The 21,138-nt window shown below is 34.0% G+C and overlaps 1 protein-coding gene across 17 annotated transcripts in view; it reads left to right on the top strand.

The window, feature by feature from the left end:
- slc4a4a (solute carrier family 4 member 4a) overlaps window positions 1-21,138 on the top strand; it is a 129,523-nt gene that overhangs the window by 20,094 nt on the left and 88,291 nt on the right. For all 17 annotated transcript variants that reach the window (XM_087252623.1, XM_087252628.1, XM_087252621.1 and 14 more), the window contains 1 exon segment: window positions 4,381-4,554. In XM_087252623.1, the coding sequence (XP_087108749.1) occupies window positions 4,381-4,554 (174 nt within the window).

Below are 21,138 nucleotides of genomic sequence, written 5' to 3'. Positions count from 1 at the left end.
GATTTTAGAAAAATATAAATTTAGACATGCATCTCAGCACATGTACTGTTTTCACACACTATGTAGCAGGGTGTTATTTGATTTTAAAAGTACTGCTGGTCTGCAGATCTGCACTGATGTCATTGGTTCAGTTAAAGATCCATTTCCACAAAGTTAGATAGTAACCCAATGTTGGGATGGAGTTTTAAAGGATGGACCTCATGTGACTGGGGGGCTGAGACATGGAAAGTGTCTGTGTGATATGGATCTAAACATTGGACGTTCCGCGCTACCTGCTAGCTCTACCAGTCAAAATATTTAGTTTGACAGTCTGCTGCAAACCCCTCCGGTGAAGTCCACCATTTCCTGCACAACGTGCGTAGAGGAAGTCACGCCATTTATTTACGTCTGCACTGAGATTACGTCATGTGTCGTAACCAATGAGCTGCAGACAAACATTGGAGATCCAGCTCTTGACCTCAGTGACACTGCACATTCTTTATCTTACAGATGCTGAAGTGTTGATCACGTGGTTTGTGTTATCTTGGCAGTGGAGGGCCGTTTATCTCTTGACAACAACAATGTCAGACCTGAGATTATTGTATTTACGTGGCTTGGCTGAGTCAATTAATTGTGTTTGTGTTTGTCTACGTCATCAAGGGCATTTTACATACACTGAGGGGAATTAATTCAGAATGAGTTTTAGTCAGTGATGGTATTGTTAATGCAATTGCTTTCTGGGGCACCTGGTTTGTCTCCTTAAATGCCAAGATTAAATACTAGCACTGTATTTATGGAAGTTCCATTTACTCTTTATTTAAGAGTAACTCCTGGCATTTTACAATAAAAATGTTTAGATATTAGGTCTTCCTGCGTTCGCGTGGGTTTCCTCCGGGTGCTCCGGTTTCCCTCACAGTCCAAAGACATGCGATATAGGTGAATTGGGTAAGCTAAATTGTCCGTAGTGTATGAGTGTGAATGAGTGTGTATGGATGTTTCCCAGAGATGGAAGGGCATCCGCTGCGTAAAACATATGCTGGATAAGTTGGCGGTTCATTGCACTGTGGCGACCCAAGATTAATAAAGGGACTAAGGCGAAAAGAAAATTAATGAATGAATGAGATTTTAGGTATTAGAAAACCTACTTCATATATTACAGGGATAGTTCACCCAAAAATAAAAAATTCCTGTTAATTTACTCACCCACTGGTCATCCAAGATGTGGGCAACATTTTTTTTTCCCTTGTAGAATATTAAAGAATCTGTATATTATGAATATTATGAATCTGTGCTCCACAGTGATTCATATAATGGCAGTGAATGTTAATATGATTTTTTAGCTTAAAAATAAACACAAACGAGTTCAAATCAATATTCATAGGTCCCGATGACTGCGAAACGACTGGCCTGTGTAAGAAATTGAGCATTATTTACAATGTTATTAACTTTAATGCTTAAACAGATATCTGCATATGTATGACTCTAGTCGACTTGTAGTTCGGTCCCTTTTGATGATGACAGCACGTGGGCTGGTGATGCAATTACCAATATCTATCAACAAACTGCATCAACTGACCTCCCGTCCAAGCGCACCCTCACGCTTTTGTCATCAAAAGATACCAGATTACAGTCTGACTACAGTCACTGAGCTGTGGATAATATGAGGTCATTTAGATTTATTTTTATTCCTTTTATTTTCCTTTAAAACAAAAATATGTGAATGGCTTACAGACACTCTTGGCTCGTTTAAATGAGCTTAAACTTTTACTCTCAAGCTATGTTTTTTTTAAATGAAAATAAAACTGAAGTAATTTTATTTGGGCACAAAGAAAATTCTCTGTTAAATGTCAATGTGCTATCTTTGGCCCACATATTACCCAGTGTGCAAAAAATCTTAGTGTTACGTTTGATGAAAAATTTAAATTTGACAAATAGATCAATATTGTCATGAAATCCTACTTTTACCACCTCAGACAACTGTCTAAATCAAGCCTTTTTTATCTCAGAGAAATTTAGTAAAACAGTGATTCATGCCTTCATAACAACTAGTCTGGATTACCGTAACTCTCTCTATTATAGTATTTCTCAGTCTTCTCTCTGCAGCAAGATATTTTTGGCTTTCATTATTTGATAATATTTTTGTGTTAAAGATTGGGAGTTGACAAATAAGTTTTGCTTAAATAACAAAATTAAAGAAATGTTGTACAAAATACTTTATCCTGCTAAACATATTTTGGAAAGATTTAAACTTAATATTTCATATATGTGTTAATTTTGTGGTCAAGAAAAAGAAGCAATTTTGCATCTTTTTTTTTCATTGTGTTTACTCCAGAATATTTTGGAAAGATTTGGAACTATTTAACCTGAACTGTAAAGGACAATATATTTAAATTTGTGTATGCTGTTAGGAACATATATATATATATATATATATATATATATATATATATATATATATATATATATATATATATATATATATATATATATATATAAATATTTTTTTTCTCTCTCTCTCTTTCAGAAACTATGAAATGTAATACCTCTAAAATTATACTTCATAAAAAAACTCAATGCCATAAGCTCGCCTGCAGCTGGTATAAAATACAGCTGCTAGTCTATTCTCTATCACCTGCAAGTATGAGTCTGTAACTCTTATTTTACATGTACTTCACTGATTACCCTTTAAATACAGAATTGATTGTATACAAAGCCGTCAATAATCTTGCGCCTCAGTACCTTTACAGACTTGCTCTGTCCATATACCCCTTCTCGATCACTGAGATTTTATGATCTCAATTTACTCACTGTGTCTAGAACATAATAAATGAGGTGACTGAGCGTTTGCAGTTGCTGGTCCTAAACTCTGGAACACTACCAATTCACATTAGACTTCCCCCCTTCATTTCTCCATTTTTATCTATTTTCTGTCACTTTTATTACTCCAGCACTTTGGTCAATTTTGGTTGTTTTTAAATATGGTTTATTAATTAGTATTGTATTGTATTGAAGAATATTATATATTCTTCAAGCAGGACATATTAACGCAGTCAAAAGTGACACGTATGAGATGCCAATTACAAACAAATGCTGTACTTTTAACCCTTCGGTTCTGCAAAATTGTATCATGAAAAAAAGTAAACAACACAGTACATAGACCATAAGAACTGCATGTTACTGAATGATGAGTTCTGAAGGATTATCTGAAACTGAAGGGTGGAATAACAATAATCCATTAGCCTAAACATTTTATTTAGTTTGCTAAGAGCAAAGATTTATATCAAACCTTTTTTCTAAATTCTATAAAATTGACCACACTTCATTATTATTGTTCATTTATTCATTTGCAGGAGATAAGAAAACTATTTCTAAGTTTTCTAATCTCCAGCAAATGAATAAATGAACAATAATAATGAAGTGTGGTCAATTATATCCAAACACACATCCTATTCTTATGCCCCATATGGTGATGCAGATATCTCCAAAGCCTGACAGGCAGACAAATCTAAACTTTTTTTAAATTAAAACAAATATAAATATGCATAAAATAAATATTACTACTAATAATAATAACATTATACAAATGCAAATTGTTATGAATAAACTGAAAAAAGCTCCATGGACATGAAGAAGCCATTGAGGCAGTGGTTTTTATACTTATGTAAAAAATACAAATTTTTTGTAGCAGTTTAATCCTTTTTTTTTCATATGTAACGATATTTGCGGATTGCTGTACATCCTGTGTATTAAGCAATGTGTAAGCTTTTAGACTGTATAGGCGGATAACTAAGACTTTAGACCAGCTTTTAGTTGGTTGATAACACATCTATTTCAGTTCCTCAAAATAGCAATGTGCCAATAATGCGCCTTAACAAACTTCCTTTCTAGACCAGCACACCCTTGAGTCCACAAAGTGGCACAAATAGATTTGCTACTTAAACAACGTGGCGCAAAACGTGAAAATTAAAGTTGCGCTGCTCTGAAAATAGAAACAAATCGCACCATACATGCCTTGTGCCTTATTGCGCCAGCTGCATGATAGGGCCCAAGGACTGCTACCATACCTAATGCATTATATGGTTTAGTTTTTTTCCCCTTTCTACTTCATTTGCATACTTTTAATGTCGTAAAATGTGTTCCCCATGGTAATTAAAATGATAGCAAAATCAATATTTTTCAAAGTATTATATCAACGCTGGACATTCCTGTATCGTGCCAACACTACAACAGAGTATATTCACTGAAAATCTTAACAAGAAAACCAATTGTGTTTTATTACTATTTAAATATTCCCTGCAAAACAAGAATGCACCAAAGAACGGTGGTTATGTTACTCGCAGTTTAATGATGTCATGCGATCTTAATAGCCTGACCTACCATCTCAATTCTTTTCCCTTTCAGGTCACCACACCATATACATCGGTGTGCATGTGCCAAAGAGCTACCGGCGACGGAGACGTCATCGCCGACGCACCAGTCACAAGGACAGAAAGGAGAAAGTGAGCGAGAACACTTCGGACAGGTCGGATGCAGAGAACAATGAGGAGGCCAGCAACAGCATCCTTAAACCACTCAGTAAGCGCTTGCCAAAGAGCCGTCGGTTCACATTAATGCTGTGAGGGCTCCTTCATACAGCCACACACACACACATACACGCACACACAAGCCAAGGCTGCTGCTGACTCCACTTAGTCAGAACAGATATCCAGAGCTGCCTGGCCAGCAGATGAGTGTGTTTGGACAGACAGGGCTAGGGCCCCTGCGTGTAAGTAATAACCATCCAAATGGGTCACGATTGCCTGACGTGAGCTGCTGGAGGAGGGAAGTATGTGTGACTCTGAGATTTCCAATGCCGAAGTATTATACGCCCAAGGGAGGATCACTTAGGAGGTGTTTCTGTTGATTCGTGCACCAGGGCTTTGGACGCTCTCTAATGATGTGATAGCTGAAAGGGAGAATGAGGAGGAAGAGGAGGAGAAAGGGATAGCAGAAGCGAGGGAGAGGAAGATGCAGAGAAAGTACAGGACGATTTCAGGGTCATGCGAGGAAAATGTTGGCTTGAAATTGTGCAGTGGCCCATGTAGAGTTGATTTTCATGAGTCGACGTCAGAGAATGTGGGTTTTGATTCATTCTTTATCCACTTAAGAAGGTTTTATTGTCATTTAGGCATCGCCATGACATGCTGCTGCTTTCTTTGAGTGGATCATACAGTGCAAAGTAGGGCATGATTTTGGAAAAAGCTAACATTGCTATATTTTTTATTATGTGATATATATTGCAATAGTAATACCCAGTGTTGGGTAAGTAACTTTTAAAATGTAATCAATTACAATTACTTATTAATACTCGAAAATTGTAATCTGATTACATTACCAATTACTTCATGTAAAAAAGTAATCAGATTACTAATTACTTTACTTTGAGGTTACTTTTAAAACAGAAAAATATGGCTATAAAAATACAAAATAAACTGCAGGTCTCTCAGTAATTTAATATTCACTGCAGTGTTTTGGTGTTCTGTGTTTGTTTGAGATAATTTGTCTACCAAAATGTGTATAATCCTTACAAAGTATGAAGCTGATCGGTCAGTTCTTGTCACGTGACTCACGGTTTTCAACTGCGTGTGCCTGGAAAATGCAAGCGCGTGCAATATGTAATCCCAATATGTGTAAAAGATAAGATATGTGGACTGCTTCAAGCAGCTACACTTCTCTTCACATTCAGAAGATACCTTTACTCCCGATCCTGCAGCCTGTTTAAGCTGAGTTGGGCCATCGTGTTTTTGGGCCCAACAATCGTGTATTTTTGTAGAATGCTAAATTTTGTAAAAATTACAAATGCTACACTTTCTTAGGCCTGAATGCTTTTAAAACACTCACACAGTCACAGGCCTTAAAAAAACACTTGCAAAATGACCAATTAAAATCCAGACTCAACATTGCGTATACTCGCGATGTGACTATTGTGAAAGATCACATTGCGATATCGATGCTGAAACGGTATATTGTGCAGCCCTAGTTCAAAGAGGGTCTTCAGAAAATCCAAAAGGAGTCTTTACACAGAAAGCATTTTACATATAGCTTGTCAATCTACAAAGAAATGCAAAGCACATGTGATCTGTGTCCTTTATTTTATAATTTTAAGTTGGTAGTTGAAAAATGTAAATCTACTGTTAGTTTACTACACTCTTAAAATTATTATTATTTTTTTAATTATTGCCATCAATGGCTCCATGAGCAATCATTAGTATCCTAAGAACATCCCATGAAAGATTCTTTAAAGATCTGCTTATTTAAAGGTTCTATAATGGAAATGTTTTTTGTGGCATTATTGCTAAATAAAGTTGTGAGTGTGTATACAGTTGGAGTCAGAATTATTAGCCCCCCTTTGAATTTGTTTTTCTTTTTCTTTTTTTTATATTTCCTAAATTATGTTTAACAGAGCAAGGAAATTTTCACAGTATGTCTGATAATATTTTTTTCGTCTGCAGAAAGTCTTATTTGTTTTATTTCGGCTAATAAAATAAAAGCAGTTTTAAATTTTTTAAACACCATTTTAAGGTCAAAATTATTAGCCCCTTTAAGCTATATATTTTTTCGATAGTCTACAGAACAAACATCATTATAGAATAACTTGCCTAATTACCCTAACCTGCCTAGTTAACCTAATTAACCTAGTTAAGCTTTAAATGTCACTTTAAGCTGTACAGAAGTGTCTTAAAAAATATCTGGTAAAATATTATCTACTGTCATCATGGCAAAGATAAAATAATTCATTTATTAAAAATATAATGTTTAATAGAATTATAATGTTTAGAAATGTGTTGAAAATCTTCTCTGCGTTAAACAAAAATAGGGGAAAAATAAACAGGGGGGCTAATAATTCAGGGGGCTAATAATTCTTACTTCAACTGTATATTTTGGTGGCATGGTGGCTCAGTAATTAGCATTGTCGCCTCACAGCAAGAAATTTGCTGGTTCAAGTCCGAGCTGGGCCATTTGATGATTCTGTGTGGAGTTTGCATGTTCTCCTCGTGTTGGCGAGGGTTTCATTCAGGTGCTCATGTGACTGAGGGGTGAGAGTCCAAATTGAATGAACTAAACTGGTCGAAGTGTGTGTGAATGAGAGAGAGTATGGATGTTTCCCAATACTGGGTTGCGGCCGGAAGGGCATCCGCTGTGTCGCACATTTGCTGGATAAGTTGGCGGTTTATTCCGCTGTGGCGACCCCTAATACTTAAGGATCTAAACCGAAGGAAAATTGATGAATGAATGAATGAACGAGAGAGTATATTAACATTTTTTAAGGTAATTTTGCATCAGAACATTAAATACATTTATCTGACAGTGTGGTTAGAAAACATATACAAACAAAACATAACTAACGCTGGTTTTTGATAATACTTTTATGAAAAGGAAAGCTTGATCTGTACAAGAAACTTGGATAAACTAATTCACCAGATTTGACTAAACCATGTGAAACCATATGCATCTGGAGCCAGCAAAGCTCAACAAGTTCCTTTGTCAAAACTGGTTTTAGTCATTACGGACAGTCATGATTAAAATGAGTCAGTATGTTGATGTATAGGATTCTATGACACCAGATTTGCCAACTTATTCAGCAAATCTGTTTTGGGTGCTTTTAACACTAGAACAGCTGAATCATTTTGACCCTATTAAAATATTGTTATTTAATAGCTTTGTTTATATAAAACCCATATAACTATAGCACACTGACTTTTTCTGTGTATATTTCATTGTAACATTATTATTTTATTAAAATGACAAAACACAGAAGAGTATTTTTTTTTTCCTTGAATGGCCATAGCATTCAAATTGATTGCCTGCATTTTAGCATCCGCTACTATGTGTGGCTCTCTTGCTTAAGAATAACATAACTTTACCTCTGACATTTCTTTCACTGTGATGAAAAACTTTGCCTTACAACATTCTGCTATACAAAAAAAATATATATTTTTTAAGAGTAACGTTTATAATATTTGATGAAAGATATTCAAAGGTTAATTTTAAAATCTCAATAGAAGCTTTGAATGTAAACATCTTAAATGAGTGTAATGTCTTATACGAACACTAGAATTACTGCTATGGCCATTAGAAGTTATTGACTCCTGGTATTCTAGTGTCAATTATTGCATGTATACATACATATTGCATGATTGTATACAAGAACTGGCGAATCAGTTTATTTAACTAGATGCAATAGATTTTCTCCATTTGCCCAATGTAATGGATCTCCAGTAAAAATATTGTAAATAATGTTCAGTTTAATTATGTAGTTTCATAGGACCACAATGTATCGTTGTGAGTCAAAGGTCTTAATTTTGGATTCAACATTTTGCTTTTTTGACCTTCATGGTAATGGCAACGGTTGACTTTCATTACCTAAATCAACAAAACTGTATTTCATTAAAAAAAAAATGTATCCAATTAAACAAACCAGTTTTTGACGTCATGATTTTTGGTTACAAGACACTAATGTTGTTTGATGTTGGGTTTGACTTGAGAGACACTTGGATTTTGTTTTTCCACTGAAGACATGACACCATAGGGGTTTAAAACAACATGGGGGAGTGTAAATAATGGCACAGCTTTGACAGAATTATTCCTATAAATTCTTAAACTCTCTGAGGTTTTAGTGCAGTTTACTGTGCTGACTCTGCACAAACCAGGTTATTGACCTCAAACGTATTCAGCTAATGGAAACTCAAGTGCAACCAAGCAGAATCCAGAACTTGACAGTGATGTGGACCCAAAGCTCAGCTGACCACCGTCTTTGGGCTTTAAAATCATCCTTAGAATGTCCTTTCTGAAAAAACAAAACAAAACATTAAGTTTACAGTTTCACATTGGTTAACAATAATAAATGACTAATTTCTTACAATAAACAGATCATTTTTAACAAAGTTAACATTATAGTTAATAAAAATATGTATTTTTAATTTAATAATGTATTAGTATGAGTTGATCTAAGGTATAAAATGACCCGTGACCATTTTCAGAGCAGAAAAAAAGAGCATACAAAAATCTAAATTTTCACTGTAGTCAAAAACAAGTAGTGCTCACTGATTAAAAATTGATTAAATACTGCACACTGATTAAGGAAAACCTACAGTAGACATTTACACACAGAATTTGCAATTAATTATGAGGTTGCTTCTTTATGCAAATTAGATTTGAGCATTGAAATTAAATTTAGCTGTTTTATTTTAGAGTTTTAAGTGAAGGAGGATATTTTTTTACTTTTAGGACAAACAGAATATTAGAATTATAAGCAATTGTTACAATTCAAATAAATAAATGCCTTGATAATATTTTTCACTGATTACACTTACATGGACACCAATAATCCGATTTTAATCCGATTAAGACAATACTATGATTAAGAGTCTACCATGTAAACAGTAATTTTCGATTAATCCGATTAAGGTCATAATCAAACTAAGCAGAACTCTAATAAAGACATGGAGTATGCCTATTTAATTGGCATTATTAAAGTGCTGTACAGACATGTAAACACCATAATCTAACTATTATCATCGTCTAGGATATATGCAGCATTTTGCAACAGGTAAGTCTACACACATGGCAGTTAGACACTATTATCTGAGTCTGTGAAGGACTACAGACACCTGCATTGTGAAATGCAGAGGTTTTTTCCCTATAGAGCATGCAATATCAACTTCCATTAAAACAACATGTCCGGCAGTTCATACTCGCATCCAATATCTCTTTGTGGGGAGCATGCATGAAATGTTCCTGAATGAAAGTGAAAGTGCCAAACTGCAGTTGAAGTTAACAAAATTAAAATGAAACACCTCAAATTACATGAAACTTTAGTGGATATATGGATAGCAGGCCTGTAGCCAAGGGGGGTTTGGGTGGTTCGGAAGAGGGTGGTTTTGTCATTGACAAAGGTCCAGAATTTGTCCCTTTCATGAGCTCATTTGTCTTATTTTGACTGCTATGACATCATAAATGGTAAAAATTACCCATCAAAAAGGTTTTAAAGGGCTCACACACCGGATGCGCCGTTCAGGGCCACGACACGGCATGCACATGACAGTTGAAAGTATTGCACACCAGACGCACACATTCGCATGCTATTTAAAATGAAACTATTCAGATGGCGCTCTGTGGTGCGGCAGAAATAAGAAGGTGTCCTGACTCTGAATCATGGCTGGGCGACGTGGACAGCCACCGACTTGCGGTGCCAGGGTGTGTACCATGATAGAAACCTATGTTTAGAATTCTGAAACTCATGGCGCTGCGTGGCATGACTCGGCGTGTCGTCGAGCGGCACTTCTGGTGTGCGACCTCCTTAAGACCTAACGGAATCCTAGTGTGAGTTAGTTAATCAGTTTTGGCCAACATCCAGGGGTGCAAACAAAAAACTGATTTAAGTGAAGTCATCTTTCTCTACTGTATTGTTTTTTAATAGAGCAAACACTTGACAAGTAACTTTTCTTCTAAATTATCAAAAACTGTGGTTATGATGACTATCCAGCAAGCTAATTCAGCTAAAAAATAGTGCTAAAAATGTAACTTTAATTCAGTATTTAAATCTCATAATTAAAGAGAAAATGAGGTGAATAATTGCAAGAATGTCCACTTTTTTAAGGAAAAAGGAACCACACCTTCCACCAGGCTGGCTACAGGGCTGATAGTGTGATGACGCAATGATATAAATCAATCTATGTGCTATAACATGTAAAACGGGAAGGAACATTCAAAAAGCAACTCATGTAAACACCTTAATCACATTATTGTCTTAATCAGATTCAGGCGAATAATTTGACTACTGATGTCCATGTCGATGTAGTCATTGTTAGTTTTTGTAATGTAGTTATCCAATGTTTACCAATTTGATTAAATGCTGTTTTTTGTTGTTGTTCCATGAACACATTAAAATATATAATATATATAAAATAAATAAAATTTAATCAAATAAATAATTCTTAAATATTTGAAAGAATGATTTTTTCATGTAAATAAACTTTCTCATCCTTTAAAAATAGATTTAATTTCTGTGTTAAAATATTTTCTGTCTTAATTTAATGTGGGCCTAACTTTTGCTGTTTGTCGACCGGTTAGCTTGAATAGCGTTGTACATTTGGAACGGCATTTCTTGGGTTTATGTAGGAATCTACTAAAATGGAGGGTGAGCTTTTTTATACACTACATTACACAAATAATCTGATCTCTGTAACATTTATTTGACATGCATATGCTTTGTAAGTTGGCGAACTAGTTACGTATGCTGTAGCAAAATCCGTGTCAGTGTCTGCTTTTCCCATGCATTGGATTTTTCTTCTGATATAAATTGATATAGCAATACAGAAAGATTAGGGCAAGCCCACATGTAACAATGTTCTGGCTACTTGCCTTCCGTCCCCAAACAGCGTGAGCACTGACCTTTGTCTGTAGATGGATTACTTCCTGATTGTTATCCCTTATCCGGATGCATGTTTGTTAGTATCAATCTTCCTCTTTATAGGCTGCAACAAATAACATAGTAAATCTCTTTTAAACGTGAACTGTATGATGTCAAAAAATAAATAAAAATCAGCAGGAAATGTTCTAAATGTGTTCATATTCCTGATCTTAAAGGTATAGTTAAGCCAAGACAAAAAAATTGTGCCATTATTTATATTGTGATGTCTTATGTGATTACAAAGATGAAGTGTTGAGTAATTTTCTCTGGGCTCTCGCTGTACAACATTTGAAAAGCAGCAATCAAAATGTTGTTCATTTGACTTAAGAAGTGATGCATGTTGACAGGATTCAGTTAGTTGTTGATTCATAAAACTGATCTGAGTAACTCATTTAATCCTTTATCTGGTTGTAGTGTGTAAAATGTGTTAATCTATTTAAACGTTGATTTCAGTACATTCAAATAATGCTAGAATTTTCTATCTTAATGAACTGGCTGTTTTAAATGGAGAATTCTGCTGATTCTGCTTCAATTTCTTTGGATGTGCCGTCACCGTTTTTTATTAGCTTTTAAAACGGCCACATTTTGTTATTCCCTTTTGTTGTCTTCAACACAATTAAGTCTTCTGTTCAGCTGTTAAATTTGAAAGACATGATGAAGACGATGTACATTTCACATTTCTACATGTGTTCTATATGGACTTTTAGTTTGAAGTTCTAGACTATGTTTTGAATATTGTTTCCTGTTTTGTTGTTTCCCAGGTATGTGGTGGTGACCAATTGGTTTGTTTTAAGTGTTGACTAGTTTATTATGTGGTTAGTCTGCTGTGTTGAGGGGGAGTCTCTTCCTGTTCTCTACTGTGATATATGGTTTTATCTGAGTCAGTTTTGGGATCTGAGGTATTGACTGTAAATTTCTGTTGTTTCATGGACAAGAGTCCTGTAACATTGCTTCCTAACCAGTCATCATTTGCTGTCTTTAATGATGTGCATGCCAATGCCCATGTAGAAATCTGATATATGGCAATATATACAAATGACGCACAGTAGGCAATGTCTGAGTTTCATATAAAATGTCATATACTGTATGCAACCAATACAATCTCAAATCAGAAAAAGTTGGAACAGTATGGAAAACTAAATAAAAAAGAATACATTTACGAAGACTTGTATTTCATTGCCGGCAATAATACAGCACATTATTTAATGTGTTTCTGATGATTTATATTTATTGTTTTATACACTTATTCCAGTTTTGGAACAAAATACAGGTTTAGGTAAAGTTAGAAATCACTACTTTCTGTTCCAACTTTTTCTGATTTGGGGATGTATTTCAAAATATTGTGCAAATGGCAGTTTGTGCAAACATACATATTTTTATATTGTATGCATTTCATAAGCATGACATTGGTCCTCTGCTTTTAACCAGCGCCCAGGAAGTAATTAGCCTTGCTCAAAAGCACCTCAGCTGGGTATTCAAGGTTGAGAAAGTGTGGATTATTCACTCCACCATCTTCAATTTCTGCTGGTACCAGGAATTGAACCTACAAACTTTCATTTACAAGTTCAGTTTAACCTGCAACCTTTCAATTACAAGTCCAATTCCCTAACCATTAGGCCACAATTGCCACATATATAGTGTAGTGTATGGACAAAAATAAATAGTCTATTGTCTCATTGTATTCTTTATCTTTAATATTGTGTTGTGTGGCAAAATACAGTATTTACTGTAATACTTTATCAGAATTTATATGAGCACAAAATTACAGACAGTTATGGGGCTGCAGATAGAAACATGCATTGTGAGAAATTTGCAATCTTGAAAGTACATTGTTTACCTTTTATTAATATAAATATAAGTAATTAAATATAAGTAGTTTATATTAGTTTTTAAAATTAATATGTATTTCTAATATTTGTTTCTACGTTCTAAATTTGCCCTGAAGTTCATGAATATGAATAAGTAGATATTCAAATATACTTCAAAATGTAAAAAAAAAAACAAAAAAAAAAACACTTTCCATGTGGTCAGTGTATATATATTATTATTTTATTTAATTTATAGTGAAGGTACCATATCATGACCATTACAGTTGAAGTCAGATTTATTAGCCTCCCTGTGAATTTTTTTCTTTCTTTTTTAATTATTTCCTAAGTGATGTTTAAAAGAGGAAGGAAATTTTTACAGTATGTCCGATAATATTTTTTCTTCTGGAGAAAGTCTTATTTGTTTTATTTCGGCTAGAATAAAAGCAGTTTTCAGTTTTTAAAAAAAACATTTTAGGGACAAAATTATTAGCTTTTTTTTTTTTTAATAGTCTACAGAACAAACCATCGTTATACAATAACTTGCCTAATTACCCCAACCTGCCTAGTTAACCTATATTAACCTAGTTAAGCCTTTAAATGTCACTTTAAGCTGTATAGAAGTGTCTTGAAAAACATTTAGTACAATATTATTTACTGTCATCGTGGCAAAGATAAAATAAATCAGTTATTAGAAATGAGTTATTAAAACTATTATGTTTAGAAATGTGTTGAAACAATCTTCTCTCCGTTAAACAGAAATTGGGGAAAAAACTAAACAGAGGGGCGAATAATTCAGGGGACCAATAATTCTGACTTCAACTATATATATACCTCTGGAATGAGTGTGCACTCTACCACATTTAGTATCTCGTGAAAGAACTCCAGTACTCCAATTGTCAGCATCACAGATTTTATTAAATTGTGAAAAATCTGAGTAAAAGTACTGAGTACAAAGTAAAGTACTTTGTAGCAGTTGTCATCTACAATGACACAATAGATGAGATTTAAAAAAACAGATTCTTGCATCCAAAAGTCATTATTTACTGATCATGCAAAAATAGCACTGATGATGTTGTGTAACCCGATTCTGACATTAAATATTTTTTTATTACCCCTTCATTAAATTTGCAACATGAAAACCTACTTATGCTCACCTTCATGAGCATAAGGTTATTTTTAGTTTAGACTTGAATATTTAAAATTGATGCTCAGCTCTCTATGCCTATGCCCACTCATTTTTAAACGTCAGCCAGTCAGACCCTCTGCTGAGCAGGACGTCCCACAGGAGATCTCTTAAACCCTGAGACAGGAGGGCTGGTGCACTGTAATCCTCTCAACTACAGTTATTCTCTCCCTCCACTGCAGGTTATAATTAGTTAATCTAACCTTCTTCCTAAGTCCAGCCCACATATGCTATTGCCAACTATAACAAGTCTTTGTTTTCTAGACTGGTTAGATAAAGGTTTGATTCACCAAAAAAAAAAAGAAAAGAAAAGAAATAAACTTCTACTTTGTTCATATTTGAAACACAAATGAAGATTTTTTTGGATGAAATCCGATAGCTTTCTGATTCTCCTTATAGCAATGCCCCTGAAATGACCAAAGCAAAGAAATGTACACTGAAAAAAATTTATTTCTTGGATTTACAAAATGTTTTTTGGTTAAGTGGTTGTAATCAATTTATTTGGGCTGAATTTAACCTAAAGGGTTTAAATTGTTTAAAGGGTTAAACAAATTAAGTTAAACATTACTACATTTAAATTGTTTGATTAAATTCAACATATATAAATTGTTTGCAACAATTTTGAAGGCGTCTTTTTTTGAGTGTACCAAGAACATCATTAAAACAGTTTTATTAAGTGACAAATACTTTTGTGCACAAAAAAATAGAATTAACATCATTATCAATTAACATCAGTTTCTTACCTTCAGTTTATTTAATATTGTAAAACATTACCTTTAAAAAATAACCTTACACATTCGGTGCTCTCATAAATGTCTTCCCTAAACAGACATGTCTCATAATTGTCTTCCCTTTATTGTTGAATAAAGAAATTTTGTTTCAATTAATGCACATAAAGTATTCTTGTAGTTTCCAATTGAACTTCTGATGACACATGGGTTGTTCTGATGATATTCTTTGTACTTTTCTGGACTATAAGTGTCTATGAAGGATCAGAGAGCTTTCGGATTTCATTTAAAATATTTGTAATATTTTCTTCCATCTTACAGGTTAATGAATGACTTAAATGTGTGTAATTAATCACAAAATATTTGTTTTTGGAGTGAAAACTATAGAAATCAATGGCTGAAAAACATTTTTATAAATATCTTATTTTTTGTTGAACATAGGAAAGAAAGGCATAAAGGTATTGAAACATTGAGTGTGTGTAAAAGTTAGCACATTTATTTTTTTTATTTTTGTGACCTATCCCTTTAAGTGTTTTAGATGACTAAATTATCATTCTATACTTGTTCATTAACATTAAAAATGACATTTTATCTGTTGCTTACTCTTATTCCTACCCTTCCAACAACAACAACAACAACAAAAAACCTATAAAGCCTAGATGTAAGGGATAGAGATTGTTTGGGCCTAAATCTTAAAAATATGATTCGTTATTTTGCATCATATCTGTTGCTATATAATTCCCTTTAGAACACTTCTAATATTATTTTTAAGTGTTTCATTCCACTGTGGCAACACTTAATTAATCAGGGATAAAGTCAAAGGAAATTTAATGAATGAATATTGTTTTTTACATATATTATTTATAGCAATTTCAAGCCTATCTTACTCTTGAAAAAAGCAAAAAGTAAATAACACAATACGACCCCTGATAACCTCTGATGACACATGGATTGTTTTAAAGATGCTCTTGGTACTTTTCTAGACTATAAGTGTCAATACCCCTGCTGTCTGTGAAGGATCAGAGAGCTTGTGGAATACTTTAAAATTATTTGTAATATTTTCTTTGAAAATAACATGAAGGTGTGTAATTAATGGAAGAATGTTAAGTATTTGGGTTAAACTATTCCTTTAATATTGGTTGTGAACAAAATAACACACAACTTTTCATTACCATGGTGAGATTGGCTAATTCATGCCTGCGTGTGCATGTGGAGATTCTGTTTAGTCGTGTTATTTTGGGAGGATTTTCAATGTTTGTCAGCCTTGTGTATGTGTTTATTGGGTGGCATTTATGCATGTATTTAAGCATGGAGAGGATCTGGACATGCTGCTTCCTCTGACAGTGCTTTGGGGGATGTCTGGGATTATAGGTGCTTATAGATGACCACATGTCCACCCACACACACTCTTCTCAATGACCAGGAAGTGACCAGATTACAATTGTTTATATGTGTGAGTACTTGATAATGCAGCCAGTGAATATTCAGATTTAATTTATTGTAGTTTGCTGTAATGAACAGAATAACAATATTTATAATGTACCACAGTCTTAAATGAATAGACACGACAAAACAGACAGTTATATCATCCTTTACTCACCCTTCACTTGTCACAAATCAAGTTTTTTTTTTCTGTTGAACAAAATAAGATATTTTTTAAAAATGTTGTAACCATTGTAACCATTGACATCCATAGTATTTGTTTTTCCTACTATGAAAGTAAATGGTTGAAAGTTTCTACCATTTTTCGAAATATCCTATTTTGTGTCAAACAGAAGAAAGAAAGACATAAAGGTACAGTATGGAAAGACTTGAGGGTGTGTACATGTAAGTACATTTTTATTTTTGGGTGAGAACTAACTCTTTGAGTGTATTAGATGACTAAATTATTCAATTTAATTAAGCTCATCTTTATTTCTATAACACGTTTACAATGCAGACTGTGTCAAAGCAGCTCAACATAGAAGTTCTAGTCAATTGAAACAGTGCAGTCCTGGGGTCCGTTCTTCGTACGTGGATTACTCAATTAGCTGGATTTCGATATTGACGTGGATTTGACATGATCCAGGATCGTTTCGTTCTTCAAAGCTGATCCGAGAGTTGTTGTCATAGCAACAGTTCTGCTAGCTTAAACCTGACCGGGAGCAGGTTCAATTCATATAAACAGGATTAGATCGGCTCAGTTTAAGCAAATATAATACAGAAAGTGTACCGAATTCTGATATTTTCTTACAGTAGTAGTTATATACACTTGGGAAAAGAGTAAATATTTTTTAAACTATATATATAAAGTTATAGTTATTGATAAAATAAATAAAGTTATATATATTAATAAAACTTATGCAATCTGCACCCTCGAAATTAAAGTACAAAGACTGATACCTGGTGGTGCAAAGAGAAAACTTATTGATATGAACTTTTTAGATCGCTTAGTACAAATTGTGTATAATAAACATGCACAATATGTGACTTTTTTAAAGCAATAATACATTTATGCAGTCATGAACATGTTTTGATAGTTAATATGCCAGTGATTTGATGCTTCACAAAAGTTGCAGACGCCTTTACCAATATCAAAATGCTTTTGTAAACAACCAGTTATTCTTTACACCGATTAAAAAACGGCTACTATAATAAAGAAAATCTTTTCTAAATGTAGAACTAAATACATTGATATGCATTGAAATACATGATGAATACTCTTGACACATGACAGTGTAAAGCCTGCAGCTCACAACAAATGTGAAGTTACTGCGTGTCATATTTAACAAACGGTTTACTGCTAATTTGACGTAATTTTGCTCACATGGATAATTGAATATTAATCAGATGATGTCATTACGCAGCTGTGCCGTCAGCCAATCGTTGCATTGCTGATCATGATTTCGAGGATAGATAGACCTGTCCTTCACAACACACGCAGCAATCTCAGATCAGTTTATCCAGACATTCTAATCTGATTCGCGAACTTGTTTGAAGAACCAAATTATCGAGAGATCAGTTATCAAGATTAAAAGATCCAGGATCTGCCAAATCATCTTAGATCATTTAAGCGAGGTACGAAGAACGGACCCCAGTAGTTCAGTTCAGTGTGGTCCACACTTCCAAACACTGAAGAGCAAATCCATTAATGCACAGCTCCACAAGCCCCAAACCAAGCAAGCCAGTGGTGGCATTTATTATTATATATTTATTCATTAACATTGACAATTACATTTAATCTAATCTTTACTCCTAACCCTATGCTAACAACAACAACAACAACAACAACAACAACAACAAAGAAATTGTAAAGACTAGACATAAAGTATAAAGATAGTTTGGACCTAAATCTTAAAAATATGATCTGGTATTTTGCATCATATCTGTTGCTATATAATTCACTTTAGAACACTTTTAATGTGCATCTTTGTGTTAACTGATCCATATTCAGGGCCAGGCCTATCCACATGAATTTAAGTTAATTATTTGGCCTTTTTATAGAAAAAGAAACACAGGGGCATGTGCTTTGTGACCTGTTTCTTTTCTCTTTATTGGTCTCTCAGGGATTCTTTTACAGAATCCCTCTCAAAACATCAGTGGGGTCTCAAATGAATCCCAAATCAATTCCCGGCCTTTTGTTGACTGCTCTAATCCTGACATCTGAGGAGGATCAAAAGCTGAAATTAATTTCCAGATAACAAAAGAGTGATTTCGTCCAGTTTGAATTGTATTTATGGAGATCAATATAAATACTTTGATGAATTTAAAGTGTTTTTAAAAGGATAATTCTCCAGAGCTATTTAAATTGCCAAGCATGTAGAGTGGTTTCTGATAGGCTCAGTCCATAGGAGTGGTGATGTATTATTTGAATGGGAATTAAACCGATGATTCTGTCCACTTGTTGATGCTGATCAGTTTATAATCGCGCACTGTGTGTGTCCTCGACTAATATTCTTGATTCTTGATGACACTCTTCTTGATGTTTCTTTTAGATCATTTGGTTAAAATATTGACCAAAAAAGCAGAAGACTCTTGAGTTTGTTTTTTGCATGGGAGTCCCATGAAACCCTTTCAAACTATTTGTGGTAATGGAGAGATCAGATTGTACTTTTGAAGACTTTCTGATCTCAAGACCCAACCAACTTCTGGAGTTCTCTAGTTATGATTCTTGGAGATTTTAGCCACTTAAATACATGTGTTAGGACAACATATGTCAATTTGATTTATATAACACTATTAAACACAACCAGAGTTTGACCAATGTGCTGCACAGTACAAAACACAACAAAGAAAAATATAAAATTATAGCTAAAACAGACAATTTTCATTGATTAAATGCCAAATAAAAGAGGTAAGTTTTCAACCTAGATTTAAAAACAGACCGAGATGAAACAGATCTAATATTATATATATAATATATAGATATATAATATCTAATTTCACAGAACCAGCTACTGCAAAAGTATGCTCACCCCTGCATTTTAGCCTCGACTTAGGGATACATAATAATCTCTTGTTAGATGAGCGAAGAGACCGACCAGGCTGATGCTCAATCAAAATGTCTGACAGATAAGAAGGTGCTAGGCCATTTAGAGATTTAAAAACCTCTAATATAGACACCTCACATCCTCTTCCGGGCTAAGTAATAATTACTTCCAGTTGGCTGGAACTTCTTCATTATTGCTCTGATGCGGTGTCAATGGCATTTTTTATGTTTATGCAGATTTTTTCATAGGGCTTTACATTAACACCAGACAGGTTAGACAGACAATCCCACTAGCCACTTTGGCTGGTTGAAAATAATTTTTAAATTGTAGTTTTCCTAAAAGTATGGTTTGACAATATAAGGATGACTCAATATGCGTGCAAATGGGATCTTAGAATCGAGAATTACAATAATTGTGATTACGCGAGCAGAAGAAAGCAAGTGAATACCGAATGAGAGAATGATCATCACTCGCGCTAACAGCTGATGTGATGCGTGTGACTTCTTAAAACACGTGCGCGCAACTGCTTAACGCTTGTGCGCTCCCGAATCATGAAGCAACCATGTCTGGAACAGTTTCTGGAAACGCAACTGTCATCGGTTCTCTTTCAAATAAACTAGAGAAAAAGTGATGAACATGCCTCCACAGTCCTGATGCTTTTAAGAGCTCAAAATGTGTCTTTTTGTAAGCTGCACCGGTTGCTTTCACTTTGAACAGATTATTAAATTGCCTAAAGTTAACCGTGTGCATGTGATCATCCTTTTATTATCACACATGGTATGTTTCACCTGCTTTAATCTGCTTATGATTTATTTGCTTTCATTTTTGTTAAAATGGTTTAATTATATATTTTTTTTACAATATTGCTTTAATGGGAAATGAACTCTCCATTTATGTGCAGTTAACTGGTGATCCGAGAGATCTTTAGCCAGGACAGATTACCGTGCTTATTTTTGATACATGACAATAGTTATTTTTTAAAAGTCAATTGCTTTTCTTTCTTTTTTACGAAATGTTTTGTTAAATAAAAAGTATAGTATACAGCTGTATTTGGCTTGTTTTGACACATAAAAAATTTGTGGCTAAGAAATAATTGTTGGTTATAGAGATAAATTTGGTAAATCGTTAATTTTGAGCTCTAAAAAGTCATGTGAAATAAAAACTAATTGCAATATAACACTATGAAACCATGACTCCTTTGCTCATGCTCATTCAGCAAGCTCATACTCAAAAAGTAATATGAAATAGGACGCATGTGGACATAACACAAAATTTAAATCAAGTAATTTTAGCATGTCAATGTCAAATTTATGCATATAAAATATATTTTTCCAACAACAAATATGTGGCTAGTGAAAATGCAGCGTGGCTAGGAACATTGAAGAACTACTTGCCACAGTGGCCGGTGATTAAAAAAGTTAATGTTAAGCCCTGAGCACTTCCCATTTTGTGATGCTCAACGTTCTTTTACACATTGTGATGAATGTGTGAGTTTGGCCTGTGTGCTTGCTCATATGTA

This window comes from Danio rerio, chromosome 5, assembly GCF_052040795.2.
Source record: "Danio rerio strain M-AB ecotype USA chromosome 5, GRCz13ab, whole genome shotgun sequence".
Classification (NCBI taxonomy): Eukaryota; Metazoa; Chordata; class Actinopteri; order Cypriniformes; family Danionidae; genus Danio; species Danio rerio.
Note: the sequence above shows the minus strand (reverse complement) of the source record. Positions and strands in the feature narration are given on the sequence as shown.